This window comes from Manis javanica, chromosome 11 (genome assembly GCF_040802235.1).
Source record: "Manis javanica isolate MJ-LG chromosome 11, MJ_LKY, whole genome shotgun sequence".
NCBI classification, from domain to species: Eukaryota; Metazoa; Chordata; class Mammalia; order Pholidota; family Manidae; genus Manis; species Manis javanica.
Window position 1 is genome coordinate 98,316,341 of NC_133166.1, and position 17,761 is coordinate 98,334,101.

A 17,761-nucleotide genomic window follows, 5' to 3' on the forward strand; every position below is an offset into this window, starting at 1 on the left:
GCCAGGTGAGGAGGGGGTTTGTTAGTATTGACAAGAATGGGTTGGAATTGGAAGCAGAGTGGAGGCTGGAGGCAAGGTCGGTGAGTTTGGTAATGTCAGTCTCTACAATGCCAGATTTGTTGATGTAATATCAGTAAAAAGGCAAAAATGTCCTCTCTCCCCACTACTTTTTAATATACTGGAAGTCCTAGCTAATACAGTGAGAGACGAAAAGATACACATTTTGAAAAGAAACTTTTGTCTGTAGATGACATGATCGTCTATGTAGAAAATTCCAAAAAATCAACCAAAAAATATATATATATCCTGAAACTAGTAAGTGATTATAGCAAGGTTACAGGATACAAAGTTAATATACAAAAGTCAATCACTTTCCTATAGACCAGCAATGAACAAGTGGAATTTGAAATTAAAAACACAATACTATTTACATTAGCACCAATAAATACATAAATATTTAGGTATAAACCTAACAAAACATGTCTGTTATATATGAAGAAAACTATAAAACTGATGAAAGAAATCAGAGAGAACAAAATAAATGGAGAGACAGTCCATTCTCATGGATAGAAAGACTCAATATTGTCAAGATATTAGTTCTTCCCTACTTGATCTATACATTCAATTCAATGAAATTCAAAATCCTAGTAAGTTATTTTGTACATATTGACAAACTGATTCTATATTGTTTATATTTTATGATTTTACCCAGAATAGCTAACACAACATTGAAAGAGGAGAACAAAGTGGGAGGATAGACGCTCTCTGGCTTCAAGACTTACTATAAAGCTACAGTAATCAAGACAGTGTGATATTGACAAAAGAATAAATTCAAAGATCAGTAGAACAGAATGTATATTACTAAGTGAAAGGTATCAATCTGAAAAAGCTACATTGTATATGATTCCAGCTAATATGATATTCTGGAAAAGATAAAACTATGGCGATGGTAAGAAAAAAAAAGATGGTAAGTTGCTAGGCTAGAGTCAAGGGAGGGATGAAAAGGCAAAGCACAGAGCATTTTTAGGGCAGTGTAACTACTCTGAGTGCTGCTACAATGGTGGATTCATGTCATTATTCCTCCGACAAAACCTACAGACTGTGCAACACAAAGGGTGAATCCTAACGCGTAAATGATGGTGATAATAATGTGTCAATGTAGATTCATCGGTTGTAACAAATGTATGGTTCATGTGGGGCTGTTGATAGTGGGGGAGGCTGTACATGCATGGGTCAGCAGCTATTATGGGAACTCTGTACTTTCCTTTCAATTTTGCTGTATACCTAAAACTGCTCTAAAAAATAAAGTCTACTTTTTTAAAAGAAAGTTAAAAAAAGGGAATGATGAATCCCCCAAATCAGGTTATCTTTGTGGAAAGGGTAAAAGGATGTGATGGGCTTACAGGTACGAACCAAGGGCTTCTGGGATTCTGGTTAGTTCTTAAGCTGAATGGTAGATAGACACCAAAACGGATTGTTGAGGACCTTTCTGAGTCACTGGTTTACCATCCCCTAGTGCCGACTTTAGGAGTAACAGTTGTATGAGGTAATAGCTTTTGCTTAATATTTAAGACCCATTTTGAGTTGTTTTCCATTATTCATAGTTAAAATCACCCAAACTCATATACTCTCTTAATTCGTGGTACAACTGGGATGTGATTTAGTATTAGCCATCCTTCAACCCTATTCTGTTTGTCTAAGTGTACCAGTAAAACCTTATATTAGCTACCCTCACCACCCAACTACAAAAATGACCTGTTTAGAAAGAAGAGAGATAGTTCAGCATTTTTCTAATCTTCCTTGACAACATTCTGATTATGCATGTGTGATACCAAGGACAATCAAGAGCTTTAAATCTATGAATGACTAAGCAGATAAGGAGTCCGGCTTCGAATCCTGCGCTCAGCAAAGAGGGGCTTAATCTACTGGAAGATCACACATTTCCCACTGCACTTCAGGCTGGAGGTCAGACCACAGGGCAGTCCTTAAAAGTAGAGAAAACAAGGAAATGAAATTTCATCAGAAAGAGGCATGGTCTCTGAGGTTTCGGCCAGAGGAATAAAGAACGTGGTTTGTCAACAAAGAAGCCCTGTACTGAAGACTGCGTCCTGTTGAGGAACTGACTTCCATCCCACCAACTTGCAGATATGAAGAAACGGGTAGACAAGACAAAGGGGCCGACGAGGGACATAGACGTGCACACACCATTTGTTCTGTCTACCAGACACCTTACGAGGTAAGCCCATCACCCGCATGGTTTCATTTAGTCCTCAAAACTACCCTGCAGGAGGTGGGAGCCAAGATGGCGGCGTGAGTAGAGCAGTGGAAATCTCCTCCCAAAAACACATAGAGCTATGAAAATATAACAAAGAAAAATCTTCCTAAAATAGAGACCACAGGACACAGGACAACATCCAGACCACATCCACACCTGCAAGAACCCAGCGCCTTGTGAAGGGGGTAAGATACAAGCCCCAGCCCGGCGGGACCCGAGCGCCCCTCCCCCCGGCTCCCGGCGGGTGGAGAGAAACCGGAGCAGTTTTTTTTTTTTTTTTTTGGCGAGCGCTTTTTGGAAGCCTTAGAGGGACGGGCCCCCGTTGCTGGGGAGGCAGGGTGGCGGGACCGGTGAGGAGGTGCCTGGGAACGGCGCCGGAGGACAAAGAATATCCCGCGTTTCTCCCTGCGAGACCTGGGGGCGGGTGCCTGAGACCGGTGCCTGAGGACGGAGGAGGTCGCGCGTTTTTCCCCTTTTTTTTTTTTTTCTCTTTTTGGCGAGCGCTTTTTGGAAGCCTTGAAGGGACGGGGACCCCAGTGCTAGGGAGGCACGGTGGCGGGACTGGTGAGCGGGTGGCTGGGACCGGCGCCTGAGGACAAAGAATATCCCCCATTTTTCCCTGCGGGACCGGTGGGCGGGTGCCTGAGACCGGCACTTGAGGACAGAGGAAATCGCGCGTTTTTCCCCTTTTTTTTTTCTCTTTTCTGCGAGTGCTTTTTGGAAGCCTAAAAGGGACAGGGACCCCGGTGCTAGGGAGGCAGGGCGGCGGGACTGGTGAGCGGGTGCCTGGGACCGGCACCTGAGGACAAAGAATATCCCGCATTTTTCCCTGTGGGACCGGTGGGTGGGTGCCTGAGACCAGCACCTGAGGACGGAAGAAATCGCGCGTTTTTCCCCTTTTTTTTCTCTCTTTTTGCCGAGTGCTTTTTGGAAGCCTTGAAGGGACAGGGACCCCGGTGCTAGGGAGGCAGGGCGGTGGGACTGGTGAGCGGGTGCGTGGGACCAGTGCCTGAGGACCAAGAATATTGAGCGTTCCTTCCCTGCGGGACCGGTGGGTGGGTGCTTTTTGGAAGCCTTGAAAGGACAGGGACACTGGTGCTAGGGAGACAGGGCAGCAGGACCAGTGCGCGGGTGCCTGGGACCGGCACCTGAGGAAAAAAAAAAAAAAAAATCGCGTGTTTTTTCTTTTTTTTTTTCCTTTCTGTTCCCTCTCTCATTGTTGCTGTTGTTGTTTTGGTTTGGAGAGTGCTTTTTGGAAATCTTAAAGGGGCAGGAAAGGTCACTTAGACCAGAAGCAGGGAATCTGGGGATCTCTGGGCACTCTAACCCCCTGGGCAGCAGGGAACACAGAGGCCCCTTACGGAGATAAATAGTCTCCTGGCTGCTCCCCCTCCAACGGGGCTCCACCATTTTGGAGGAACAGCCCCAGCCAGGCCAAACCCACAGCAACAGTGGAGATAAACCCCAAAGCAACTGGGCAGGAAGCAGAAGCCCTGTCTGCGCACAGCTGCCCAGCACAAGCCACTAGAGGTCGCTATTCTCCCAGGAAAAGGCTACAAACCAACAAGAAGGGAAGCTCTTCCAGCGGTCACTTGTACCAGCTCTGCAGACTATCTCTATCACCATGAAAAGGCAAAACTACAGGCAGACAAAGATCACGGAGACAACACCTGAGAAGGAGACAGACCTAACTAGTCCTCCTGAAAAAGAATTCAAAATAAAAATCATGAACATGCTGACAGAGATGCAGAAAAAAATGCAAGAGCAATGGGATGAGATGCAGAGAAAAATGCAAGAGCAGTGGGATGAGATGCAGAGAAAAATGCAAGAGCAGTGGGATGAAGTCCGGAAGGAGATCACAGATGTCAGGAAAGAGATCACAGAAGTGAAACAATCCCTGGAAGGATTTATAAGCAGAATGGATAAGATGCAAGAGGCCATTGAAGGAATAGAAGCCAGAGAACAGGAACGTATAGAAGCTGACATAGAGAGAGATAAAAGGATCTCCAGGAATGAAACAACACTAAGAGAAATATGTGACCAATACAAAAGGAAAAACATTCGTATTATAGGGATACCAGAAGAGGAAGAAAGAGGAAAATGGATAGAAAGTGTCTTTGAAGAAATAATTGCTGAAAACTTCCCCAAACTGGGGGAGGAAATAATCGAACAGACCATGGAATTATACAGAACCCCCAACAGAAAGGATCCAAGGAGGACAACACCAAGACACATAATAATTAAAATGGCAAGGATCAAGGACAAGGAAAGAGTTTTAAAGGCAGCTAGAGAGAAAAAGGTCACCTATAAAGGAAAACCAATCAGGCTAACATCAGACTTCTCAACAGAAACCCTACAGGCCAGAAGAGAATGGCATGATATACTTAATGCAATGAAACAGAAGGGCCTTGAACCAAGGATACTGTATCCAGCACGACTATCATTTAAATATGATGGTGGGATCAAACAATTCCCAGACAAGCAAAAGCTGAGGGAATTTGCTTCCCACAAACCACCTCTACAGGGCATCCTACAGGGACTGCTCTAGATGGGAGCACCCCTAAAAAGAGCACAGAACAAAACACACAACATATGAAGAATGGAGGAGGAGGAATAAGAAGGGAGAGAAGAAAAGAATCTCCAGACAGTGTATATAACAGCTCAATAAGCGAGCTAAGTTAGGCAGTAAGATACTAAAGAAGCTAACCTTGAACCTTTGGTAACCACGAATCTAAAGCCTGCAATGGCAATAAGTACATATCTTTCAATAGTCACCCTAAATGTAAATGGACTTAATGCACCAATCAAAAGACATAGAGTAATAGAATGGATAAAAAAGCAAGACCCATCTATATGCTGCTTACAAGAAACTCACCTTAAACCCAAAGATAAGCATAGACTAAAAGTCAAGGGATGGAAAAACATATTTCAGGCAAACAACAGTGAGAAGAAAGCAGGGGTTGCAGTACTAATATCAGACAAAATAGACTTCAAAACAAAGAAAGTAACAAGAGATAAAGAAGGCCACTACATAATGATAAAGGGCTTAGTCCAACAAGAGGATATAACCATTCTAAATATATATGCACCCAATACAGGAGCACCAGCATATGTGAAGCAAATACTAACAGAACTAAAGAGGGAAATAGACTGCAATGCATTCATTGTAGGAGACTTCAACACACCACTCACCCCAAAGGATAGATCCACCGGGCAGAAAATAAGTAAAGACACACAGGCACTGAACAACACACTAGAACAGATGGACCTAATAGACATCTATAGAACTTTACATCCAAAAGCAACAGGATATACATTCTTCTCAAGTGCACATGGAACATTCTCCAGAATAGACCACATACTAGCTCACAAAAAGAGCCTCAGTAAATTCCACAATATTGAAATTCTACCAACCAATTTTTCAGACCACAAAGGTATGAAAGTAGAAATAAATTCTACAAAGAAAACAAAAAGGCTCACAAACACATGGAGGCTTAACAACATGCTACTAAATAATCAATGGATCAATGAACAAATCAAAATAGAGATCAAGGAATATATAGAAACAAATGACAACAACAACACTAAGCCCCAACTTCTGTGGGATGCAGCGAAAGCAGTCTTAAGAGGAAAGTATATAGCAATCCAGGCACACTTGAAGAAGGAAGAACAATCCCAAATGAATAGTCTAACATCACAATTATTAAAACTGGAAAAAGAAGAACAAATGAGGCCTAAAGTCAGCAGAAGGAGGGACATAATAAAGATCAGAGAAGAAATAAACAAAATTGAGAAGAATAAAACAATAGCAAAAATCAACGAAACCAAGAGCTGGTTCTTTGAGAAAATAAACAAAATAGATAAGCCTCTAGCCCAACTTATTAAGAGAAAAAGAGAGTCAACACAAATCAACATAATCAGAAATGAGAATGGAAAAATCACGACAGACTCCACAGAAATACAAAGAATTATTAAAGACTACTATGAAAACCTATATGCCAACAAGCTGGAAAACCTAGAAGAAATGGACAACTTCCTAGAAAAATACAACCTCCCAAGACTGACCAAGGAAGAAACACAAAAGTTAAACAAACCAATTACAAGCAAAGAAATTGAAACAGTAATCAAAAAACTACCCAAGAACAAAACCCCGGGGCCGGACGGATTTACCTCGGAATTTTATCAGACACACAGAGAAGACATAATACCCATTCTCCTTAAAGTGTTCCACAAAATAGAAGAAGAGGGAATACTCCCAAACTCATTCTATGAAGCCAACATCACCCTAATACCAAAACCAGGCAAAGACCCCACCAAAAAAGAAAATTACAGACCAATATCCCTGATGAACGTAGATGCAAAAATACTCAATAAAATATTAGCAAACAGAATTCAACAGTATATCAAAAGGATCATACACCATGACCAAGTGGGGTTCATCCCAGGGATGCAAGGATGGTACAACATTCGAAAATCCATCAACATCATCCACCACATCAACAAAAAGAAAGACAAAAACCACATGATCATCTCCATAGATGCTGAAAAAGCATTTGACAAAATTCAACATCCATTCATGATAAAAACTCTCAGCAAAATGGGAATAGAGGGCAAGTACCTCAACATAATAAACGCCATATATGATAAACCCACAGCCAGCATTATACTGAACAGCGAGAAGCTGAAAGCATTTCCACTGAGATCGGGAACCAGACAGGGATGCCCACTCTCCCCACTGTTATTTAACATAGTACTGGAGGTCCTAGCCACGGCAATCAGACAAAACAAAGAAATACAAGGAATCCAGATTGGTAAAGAAGAAGTTAAACTGTCACTATTTGCAGATGATATGATACTGTACATAAAAAACCCTAAAGACTCCACTCCAAAACTACTAGAACTGATATCGGAATACAGCAAAGTTGCAGGATACAAAATCAACACACAGAAATCTGTAGCTTTCCTATACACTAACAACGAATCAATAGAAAGAGAAATCAGGAAAACAATTCCATTCACCATTGCATCAAAAAGAATAAAATACCTAGGAATAAACCTAACCAAGGAAGTGAAAGACTTATACTCTGAAAACTACAAGTCACTCTTAAGAGAAATTAAAGGGGACACTAATAAATGGAAACTCATCCCATGCTCATGGCTAGGAAGAATTAATATCGTCAAAATGGCCATCCTGCCGAAAGCAATATACAAATTTGATGCAATCCCTCTCAAATTACCAGCAACATTCTTCAATGAATTGGAACAAATAATTCAAAAATTCATATGGAAACACCAAAGACCCCGAATAGCCAAAGCAATCCTGAAAAAGAAGAATAAAGTAGGGGGGATCTCACTCCCCAACTTCAAGCTCTACTACAAAGCCATAGTAATCAAGACAATTTGGTACTGGCACAAGAACAGAGCCACAGACCAGTGGAACAGATTAGAGACCCCAGAAATTAACCCAAACATATATGGTCAATTAATATTTGATAAAGGAGCCATGGACATACAATGGCAAAATGACAGTCTCTTCAACAGATGGTGCTGGCAAAACTGGACAGCTACATGTAGGAGAATGAAACTGGACCATTGTCTAACCCCATATACAAAGGTAAACTCAAAATGGATCAAAGACCTGAATGTAAGTCACGAAACCATTAAACTCTTGGAAAAAAACATAGGCAAAAACCTCTTAGACATAAACATGAGTGATCTCTTCTTGAACATATCTCCCCGGGCAAGGAAAACAACAGCAAAAATGAGCAAGTGGGACTACATTAAGCTGAAAAGCTTCTGTACAGCGAAAGACACCATCAATAGAACAAAAAGGAACCCTACAGTATGGGAGAATATATTTGAAAATGACAGATCTGATAAAGGCTTGACATCCAGAATATATAAAGAGCTCACACGCCTCAACAAACAAAAAACAAATAACCCAATTAAAAAATGGGCAGAGGAACTGAACAGACAGTTCTCCAAAAAAGAAATACAGATGGCCAAGAGACACATGAAAAGATGCTCCACATCGCTAATTATCAGAGAAATGCAAATTAAAACTACAATGAGGTATCACCTCACACCAGTAAGGATAGCTGCCATCCAAAAGACAAACAACAACAAATGTTGACGAGGCTGTGGAGAAAGGGGAACCCTCCTACACTGCTGGTGGGAATGTAAATTAGTTCAACCATTGTGGAAAGCAGTATGGAGGTGCATCAAAATGCTCAAAACAGACCTACCATTTGACCCAGGAATTCCACTCCTAGGAATTTACCCTAAGAACGCAGCAATCAAGTTTGAGAAAGACAGATGCACTCCTATGTTTATCGCAGCACTATTTACAATAGCCAAGAATTGGAAGCAACCTAAATGTCCATCTGTAGATGAATGGATAAAGAAGATGTGGTACATATACACAATGAAATACTACTCAGCCATAAGAAGTGGAAAAATCCAACCATTTGCAGCAACATGGATGGAGCTGGAGAGTATTATGCTCAGTGAAATAAGCCAAGCGGAGAAAGAGAAATACCAAATGATTTCACTCATCTGAGGAGTATAGGAACAAAGGAAAAACTGAAGGAACAAAACAGCAGCAGAATTACAGAACCCAAAAATGGACTAACAGGTACCAAAGGGAAAGGAACTGGGGAGGATGGGTGGGCAGGGAGGGATAAGGGGGGGGAAGAAGAAGGGGGGTATTAAGATTAGCATGCATGGGGGGGAGGGAGAAAGGGGAGGGTGGGCTGCACAACACAGAGAGGACAAGTAGTGACTCTACAACATTTTGCTAAGCTGATGGACAGTAACCGTAATGTGGTTGTTAGGGGGGACCTGATATAGGGGAGAGCATAGTAAACATAGTATTCTTCAGGTAAGTGTAGATTAAAAATTTAAAAAAAAAAAAAAAGAAAGAAAGAAAGAAAAGGGGGATTACTCCTTAACAGGATAAAACTATTGGTAAATCAAAGATCAACGCATGCTTTAAATATCCTTAATGTTGATCACTTAAAGGGTGTCAGATGATCAGCTATGGAGGTACTCTTTTCTGATAATATTCCTTTCTCTTAATTAAAAAAAAAAAAAAAAAGCAGTTACTGTGTGCTGACCTCCAATGAGTTCTGCACAGTGGTATAGAGGGCATGTCAAAGTGTGGGCAAAGGGTCTGTTTGTTTCTACGCAGAAGATCAAGGCCTAGCTTGGATACCCAGAAAATGAACTAAGATACGATATGAGGAGGAGCTTCCGGCATCAGCACTCTCTGGAGGACTCGTGCCGGGGGATGATCATCAAAAAGCCTCCACAGGGATCCGGACGATGCTGCGGTTGTGGCTGCATCCAGCCCACCGTCTCCTGGACTTGCCATAAGAAGGAGGAGGGAGATGTCTAGGCTGGCATGTGCATACAGTGAGACAACGAATTTGACTGGATCTGTACTGTTGGAACTCAACCAGGAGTTGGGAGGGGTGCAAGTTGTAGCACCCCAAAATCTCATGACTATAGACTATCTATGGTTAAAAGAACATATGGGATGTGAACAGATCCCAGAAATGGGCTGCTTTAATTTGTCTGATGGTTCAAGTACAGTTGGAAAATATCCATCATATCATAGATAAATTTTCACAAATGCCTAGGGTGCCTAAATGGTTTTCTTGGCTTCACTGGAGATGGCTGGTAATTATAGATTTGCTTTGTTTATGTCACCGTATTCCTATTATGTTAATATGTGTGTGCAAATTAGTTAGTAGTTTAAAACCTATACATACTTAAGGTACTATACAAGAAGATATGCCAAAGAAATAATCAATCCTCCCAAGTTTCCTTCATATGCTATATCTATAGCTTTTCTTCTTCCTTCCTAATTACAAACCTTAAATAGAATTCGTGCCTCATATCGAATTTACCGAGTATCATAATTCCTCCAGGTGGTAAAGATACCTCGAGACAAGTGCTGGGCATAGAAGCCACAGGGCATAAATCTGCAAAGAAGTAAAAAGCTAACCTTTGCAAACAATATGGCTTCTCTCTCACTTACCAACTTTACATTTCCCTGTATGGCCCCGGAAGATGACTGGTTAGCCAGAGACGGGTAAGATTCCTCAAGGGAGGAACAACCTAAGACAGGCACAGTCGCAGGGGGGCCATCAGGTGAGAATTTGGGGATCAACAGAGGTGAGGCTCAGAACCTCACCCCCCCTGCTTTGAGAGAAATCTTCTGCATCCGTAGATGTCTTGCTGCCCTTGTCTAGCCTGGATTAATACTTAGTCCATAGGCACACACCTGATCATCTGATCATCTACATTTGCCTTCTTACAGCACTAAACTATGTTTTCTACCTTTATCTTGCATCTACCTACCACTTCAGCATTTTATTAAAAATAAAAATAATAATAATAATAGGAGAAATGTGGGATCAACATATAAATCAAGTACAAAAATCAAATGAATATTCATATTTGACCTGATGGTTTATAGGTCATATTGCATGATCAAAACCGAAAGTTTCTGTGATGAATGCCCTTGTACTGTTCACCATGTAAGAATTTATTCACTCTGTAAGAATTCGTTCACCATGTAAGAACTTGTTCGTTATGCTTCAGAAGATTGGAGACTGACGAGAATTAGGCTTGAGATGGATTAATGATTGTACATTGAGCATTGTCCCCCCTATACTGAATTTTATTGTTGTTAACAACCATTTGATCAATAAATATGAGAGATGCCCTCTCAAAAACTACCCTGCAAAGGTCAGTCCACTCATCTGACAGACGAAGATGCAGAGTTTCAGCAAACTGCCAAAGGACGCCCACTAGTTGTTGCAGGAGCTGAGATTCAAACCTATGTCTCTCTGTCTCCGAAGCTCATATTCTGTTCTTTACACCGTTCACAAGAAAAGCAAGGAACACAGCAGAACAACTCAGTCTTGGAGCAGTCATGACCCCTTTGCAGGGACTCAGAGGCTGTGCTCTCCTGTCAAGCACGGTGCTACCACACCATGAAGATGGCAGCTGAGCTTAGCAGGCTTCCGTTATGCAAAGGGATTGCTGCCATCTTGGTTCTCGGACCACAAAGCCCGGCCCCACCTCCATCAGCCGCCTCACACACGCATCATTTGGCCACAAGAGGAACAAGATTCAAAAAGAGGGTTTGCTCAAGGCAAACGCATCCCGGTCTTCCCCAAGCCCAGCTTTCCTCTGAAGCTAACCCTCGGCGCTCTTCCTACCGGCAGCGATGCCCCCAGTTACCTAAGGTCCACCAGGAGACGGCCCTCAGGAGGGGGGCCTTGCTGTAGATGGCGTGCATGTACATCAGGTGCACCATCAGCTCGGCCAACAGCCAACAGCAGATGAGGCGGCATATTCCCAGGACAAGGACGGAGAGCTTGGCCCTGGGTGAGCAGTGTTCCCGCTGCTGCATCTGAAGCAGGAACAAAAGAAGCCGTTAGGTTGTGCCCTAACTTTTAAAATCTTTCAAATAGCCCTCCAGACAATCTTTTAATCAACGTCCCACAAATATCAGTGCAGTATCTACTGAAAGAAGAGTACTTTAGTTTGCCTTGGGAATGCTGCATGTTGTTGGGTGAGGAAGTCATGCCCAAGCTGTGTCCCGGAGTAAGAACAGGGTGCGGTCAACAAGCTAGCCTAGTGCCAAGAACTAAGATGGCCTTGCAAAACCCCTGGGGTGAGGGGTGGGCGGTGGTGCCCGGGTGTTCTACCCCAGGACCTTGGGGTTTCTCTGGCCTCAGGTGTCATGCTGCCTGTCTTCGCCCATCACCCACTCACATCTAAGGCTGGGAAAAGTAGGGCCAGGTCAGGAAGGGGCACAGGACTGGTAAGAGAAAGGGAGAATGCATGATGGAGCTGGAGAACAAGGGAAAAATTAGGTGTGGGTGGGTCATCTTTATCTTCGGTTGTTTTTGAAATAAGGCAGCGTAAATACAAACAGAGACAAATCTCTTGGTAAGCAGGCGGCACTATGTAATAGTCAAGAATGTGGACTTTAGAGTCTGAGAGAATTGGGATCAGATTCTCGCACAAGCTGTGTGATCCTGAGCATCCCCTCCTGGTACTGCAGACTCCAAAGCGACAGGGCAGAATCAGGAGACGCTTCAGAGCCAGACACCAAAGGTGAGAGGGATGCTTTCATTATTCATAGATACAGGCAAACTACTGACAGTATACTCAATATGGGTGGACAATACAGACCAAGAAATAAAAACTTCTACCAAAGTAGCCTGGTTCTGTGATCTCACCTCCTTGCCTGCTGTTTAGGGATTCACAATAGTTTAAAACACATAGATTCAGAAATGCCTAAGCATGCTATAAAATTTGGATTGAATTCAATTTCAGCCTTCCACCCCTAGACAGACACAGAAAAACAAGACAGCATCTAAGTTTCCCAGTTCTTACACTGCCAATATTTTATTAGACAGAAGGCTGCCTTGAAATGTAGAGGTGAAGCTAATGCATAAATGATGATATCCAGTCTGCAAACATCAGCTGGCCGAGGCAATGGACTTGATTTAGCACTTGGCAATTAGGGCTCAAGACACTACATAAACAAGATGGGCTTATTCCTGGGGGAAGGTGGTCCTCAGGTTTTTCTTTAGCTCCTAGTCTAACATCAAAGGCACAGCAGGTCCCACGGTAACCAGGAGGAGCGGCAGGAACTGCCCTTAGAAGGGTGGGAGACCTGCACACCAGGGGACTTACTTCTATTTCATTTTTGAGTACTTGCCACCACTTTCTCAAATCGTCCTCTTACAGCAAGAAGCCAGACTAAGAAATTCTGGCTGGTTCCGCGGCATTACGATACCCTGCACAAATGGCTTTCCCTCTCTGCCATCTGCTAGGCTAGCTACACTGAGGAAGGCTCGTACGTTTAATTATTTTTATATAAGTTGATCAAACTGATGGGAATTTCCTTTTTCCTTTAGTCCTCTGTAGTTCATGTCAGGAAGATATTCTGCCCAACCACACCCAATGCATTGTCAGAAAGCCGACAGTACCTGCTTGGAAGGATTCACCAGATCAGGTCTACAGGGGAAGTGCTAGTCAGGGGGGGCTACCCAGGAAGGAAGACTGGGCCTATCTGGACTTGTCTGGATGCCAGCTGACCACCCTCACACCTGTAGTAAGCGACCCAGTGCAGACCCCCTGCCCATTATAAACTGAGAGCAGTTTTCGTTGGACTCCCTACCACAGCGTACATGCTCCGCGACACCCTTCAAATTCTACAGCCGTGGATGTAAAAGCCATGGATGGCTAAATTCTCAGCGTAGAGATACCTTCTGCCCCGACCACTGGTGTCTGCCTTATTTAATTGAGAAGAAAGGGTAAATTATCCCAACGTCCAAAGGAAGGGGCTGACTATAAATCCATAAGTACATCTCAGTATTATGTAGCAAGAAAACTATCTTTGTTCAATATGCACAAATAATGAAAGGCTGCAAAGATTTATACCAAGTGGCAAAAGTGCTTATAATGTTTGGATGGTGAGATTGTGGGGTTGTTTTTAACAATTGAGTGTTTTTGTAACCAGGCAAAAGGCAATGTAACTTTACAATATTGTGAAGACTTTGGTCTTCTCTGCTAGCGAGGCAAGGCCCCCATTTATTCACCTTCTTCTAAAAAATGCCTAATGTCAGGATCTCCTCTAGAAAGCTAAGCATCCTCTGTGACCAAGTATTCTCCTTCTTTTCTGCTAGACCCATCTTTATTTCCCCTTATCTTTCCACCTCACTTGAAGATTTTCTTAGCTATGTACCGAGTTCCTCTCTATTTCTCAATCTTTTCCCAGCTCTCTAAAGCAAAGTCATTTTGACCTAATGACCATCAGTAAATGAGGACACAATTATCAACACTGTGTCCATCTGTTCTCAGAGGCGGGAACCAAGACAAGCGGTGAGGCGCCAGAGCTATTCCAGATCTGAATGTGACAATGGACTTGAACACTGCGCTGACAGAAGACATGTTCACAACACTGAATGTTTCCAGTTTCTAAAATGACCCACCCTGCACACATGGCCTGGGGGCCTCTGGGCATGAGCCAACACCCAGCTCAGATCCCCCCGAGGACCAGACCTGCATCTGAAGGCCTTGGAGCCCCCTCCCAGGGAGCAGAGATGCAGCTGGATGGGAGGGGAGTCGTGCTAGGCAATCAAAATATGTCTCTCCAGTCACCTCTCAGCTCCAGGCAATCACATTCAAGGTCAGCTCAGAGGCCCTCGTTTCCTCCTCCAAACAACATGCAATCTAAAATGACATAGACACCTGTAATGAAGAAGAAACAGGAGGTACCTGCTGTGGCTGACTGGCTGTACCCACGCTCCCCAGGGCAAAACCTCCCTACCAGGTCTAATAAAGCACAATTATGTGTCACCACTGGACCAGAAGGGTCTGGACGTTTGTCTGCAGTGTTCCCTTTCGGATGCTGGCTGCCTTCTCATTCAGGGTAACAGGAATGTCTTTTCTTAATGGTACAAGCAAACACAGCAGAAGGAAAACAATCTAATTTTTCATTCGGTGTGCTTTTACTTTTAAAAAATGGTTTTTTGTCTTAGAGTTGTGGGATTATTATGGTCCACTTACACCTTCAATCTAGTTGATACCCTTTTATTTAAAAAAATTCAGAATTGCGCCTTGTCAGTCCAGCTCTCACCTAATAAGCTGGCTTGCTCTCTTGTCTGCATGCAAAGCTTTTGATTTGAGATGTTTCAAACCTAGGGCAGTGCCAGCCTGAAGACCATTGGAAACAGCCATCAGTGGGAACTTTTAGTTAAGGCTCCACTAAAAAATACACATTAACTCATCTGCAAAGTGCATTTTGAAACACATTATACTTTAAAACCTCATTTCATGCAAATTGCATAAAAGGGAATATTGAAGACTTTCAAAGATATTCTGATGATTAAAGATGACAGATCTCAAAGATGAAAGGTTCTTTTCCTTCATACACTAATCATACACGTGGTGGAGAGCACCAAACAACAGCCTTCCCCCCAGCCAACCATTCAGCTGTGCCTCCCCTGTTCCAACCTCCAAGCTTGGGCCAAGGGCATCACAGCCAGAGCCTTGTTCCTTCGCAATGGGGGAGCTCCTCTCCAGTCCGTGCACACAGACCACACCCCTACACCCAACAAACCACTCCCTCACCTGCGCTCACTGTCCCCTCCCCAGGCACGCCAAGGCCCACGGTTACGACAGTGTCTCTCAGAACAGTGAGCGGGCCTGCAGTCAGTGTGGCTGCCCGGAGTGGGACCTGGTGTGCCCAGCTCGAGCCCCCAGACCCACCTGTCCACCAGGCCATGCTGCATCGTCCACCTGCTGTGGGGCTGTCATTATTCCTTCCTTCCGGATCTGCACCCTGTGACTGCATCCTCACACTACCTCGGCGTTCCTGCCCATAAACGCCCCTCCCCTCGGGTGGGTTCTGGGGGTGAGTGACCTAGCGCGTGTGAACCTGGCTGGGAGCAGGCACTGTTATTACAGGCAGTGTGATCCCAGCTGCTCTCCACAACCAGACCCACCCGAAACCTGGGTGCTTGGTCTGGGACACTCAAGGCTGAGCCCGCCGCTGCTCTGCAGCCACTGCCTGTGGCTCTCTTCCAAAGAGACGGAAGCAGCACACAGAGCTCTTCAGAGTCCAAAGGCAGCCTTGTCCGGAACACCCTGCTGTTGTGCCCACCTACCAGACTGAATACACAGGGTCTCACTCAGTTCTAGCCTAAACTCATGTTAGTTTGCACCCCTAGGAGCTTCCTGAGTGAAAACTGAAACTAGCCCTCGTATACAGAGGGCAGGGAGAGCCCAAAGAAAGAGGCAGATCCCTCCAGGTTGGTAGGCAGCAGGTTTAACCAGCAGAGGAACTTACCTGCAAGGCCTGCCTTGAGTGGCTGCAGGACAAGCAGACATCTGCACCTGCCCACCAGACTAGTAACAGTTTACACAGAGGCCTTAATGGGTTCAGTCCCCTATTCAGTCCAGACAGTCTCAACACCACCTTATTCTCTCAAGGCTGTGTCCTTTTGAGACGGTTCCTAGTGTGGGAACAGTGGGCGGAACATATATTCCGAGGAAGGACGGGAGAGCAGGTGAGAAGCCCCCAGCCACCCAGGCCCAGGCCCAGCTCGTGGGTCAGCAGGAGGTCAGGGCCTCTTGATGACCCCCTCCAAGAAATCACCCCAAATTGCCACCCACTTCTGGCATACAACAATAGTAATAGTTCACACTTCATAACGTCTGCGTGTCAAGCCACACTACCTCTACAAAATCATTTGATCCTTGTAACAGTCCCATGGGGAGGTGCTACCATTCTTCCCATCTCACTGGCAAGGAAACAGAGTCACAAATTGGGTAAGTAACTCCCCAAAGACACTCAAGTCAAAGCAGAGCAGGATTCAAACTCCACAACAACAGGGCTGGGCTCCGGAGTCTTTGCCCTTAACCATGACCTGCAAATTCCCTATTTGAGCACTGGGTTTTGCCCTGGGAGGGAGCACAGCCCTCAGCGAGGAAAAGCCCCCAGTCCTACCCCACTTGGACTCACCCTCTACCCCCATTCCAGCCACCCACTGCGCAGTCAGCCAGTTCACAGTACAATGTGGTAGCCCCAGGCTCCAAGCTCAGCAAATAAATAGCGTGTCCTGCCTTTCCCTGGGCTCCCAACCCCACCCCCTGATTCACCCCCAACTCAGTATGTGAGTTCCACAGAACCACTGGTGAAAAATTAGGTGGCCCATATTCCCGAAACCCCAAATGCCATCAGAAATGACCTTCACATTAAGGCACTGAGGCCTTTTAACAGGCAAGTTTTTACTAGTGACCGATGAGTGCAGATTTCATATGCCTTACATTATAAAGAACACCTCTTCTATACTCCCCTCACCTTGTGTATGTAAATTTACATGATTAAAAAATTGGGTGAACCTAATTGTGTCATTTAATCGATTGCCCTTTGGGTGGGTTTCCAGATGGGACTCTGCTGCCCCCTGGTGGCACAGTCGCATTCTCCTGCTCTACGTAGTTTGTAAGCACTGACCGGAGAATCTTAAGAGCCATGAATTTCGGTATTAACATTTCATTTTGCATTTATTCCCTCACTCACGCGCTCATTCAGAGAAACCTGGCCTACGAGTTCTTCCAGCTCTCTTTCTCCTTCCCCCTCCCAGCCTTTTCCTTCTGGGCCTCTCTGAAGGAATTCAGTCCCAAGATTAGCTTCCTAGTTTAACTGCTGTACTTTTAGACCCATTCTTCTCACGGGAAGTAAGGACCCCAAGCAACTGCAAAAATTCCCTGGCTGTCTTTGTTTTCCCTGTAGTTTTACTAACAAACATTTTGCTTTTCCTAGACTGACTTTTCTGTGAATCTTCCCAGAGCATAGAGAAGGGTTTCAATTCCCTTCCTGGGTTCCCTCTTTCAGTAACTGCTACCGCTTTGAAAGGAGTGAAACAGAAGGGTAGGACAGAGATGCACCCAGTC

At 44.2% G+C, this 17,761-nt stretch overlaps 1 protein-coding gene across 8 annotated transcripts in view; it reads right to left on the reverse strand.

Moving 5' to 3' along the window:
- Positions 1-17,761, reverse strand: part of HHAT (hedgehog acyltransferase) — a 309,565-nt gene that overhangs the window by 221,682 nt on the left and 70,122 nt on the right. For all 8 annotated transcript variants that reach the window (XM_073216981.1, XM_073216982.1, XM_037015362.2 and 5 more), the window contains one exon: positions 11,528-11,699. In XM_073216981.1, the coding sequence (XP_073073082.1) occupies positions 11,528-11,699 (172 nt within the window). The remainder of the gene's footprint in view (positions 1-11,527; positions 11,700-17,761) is intronic.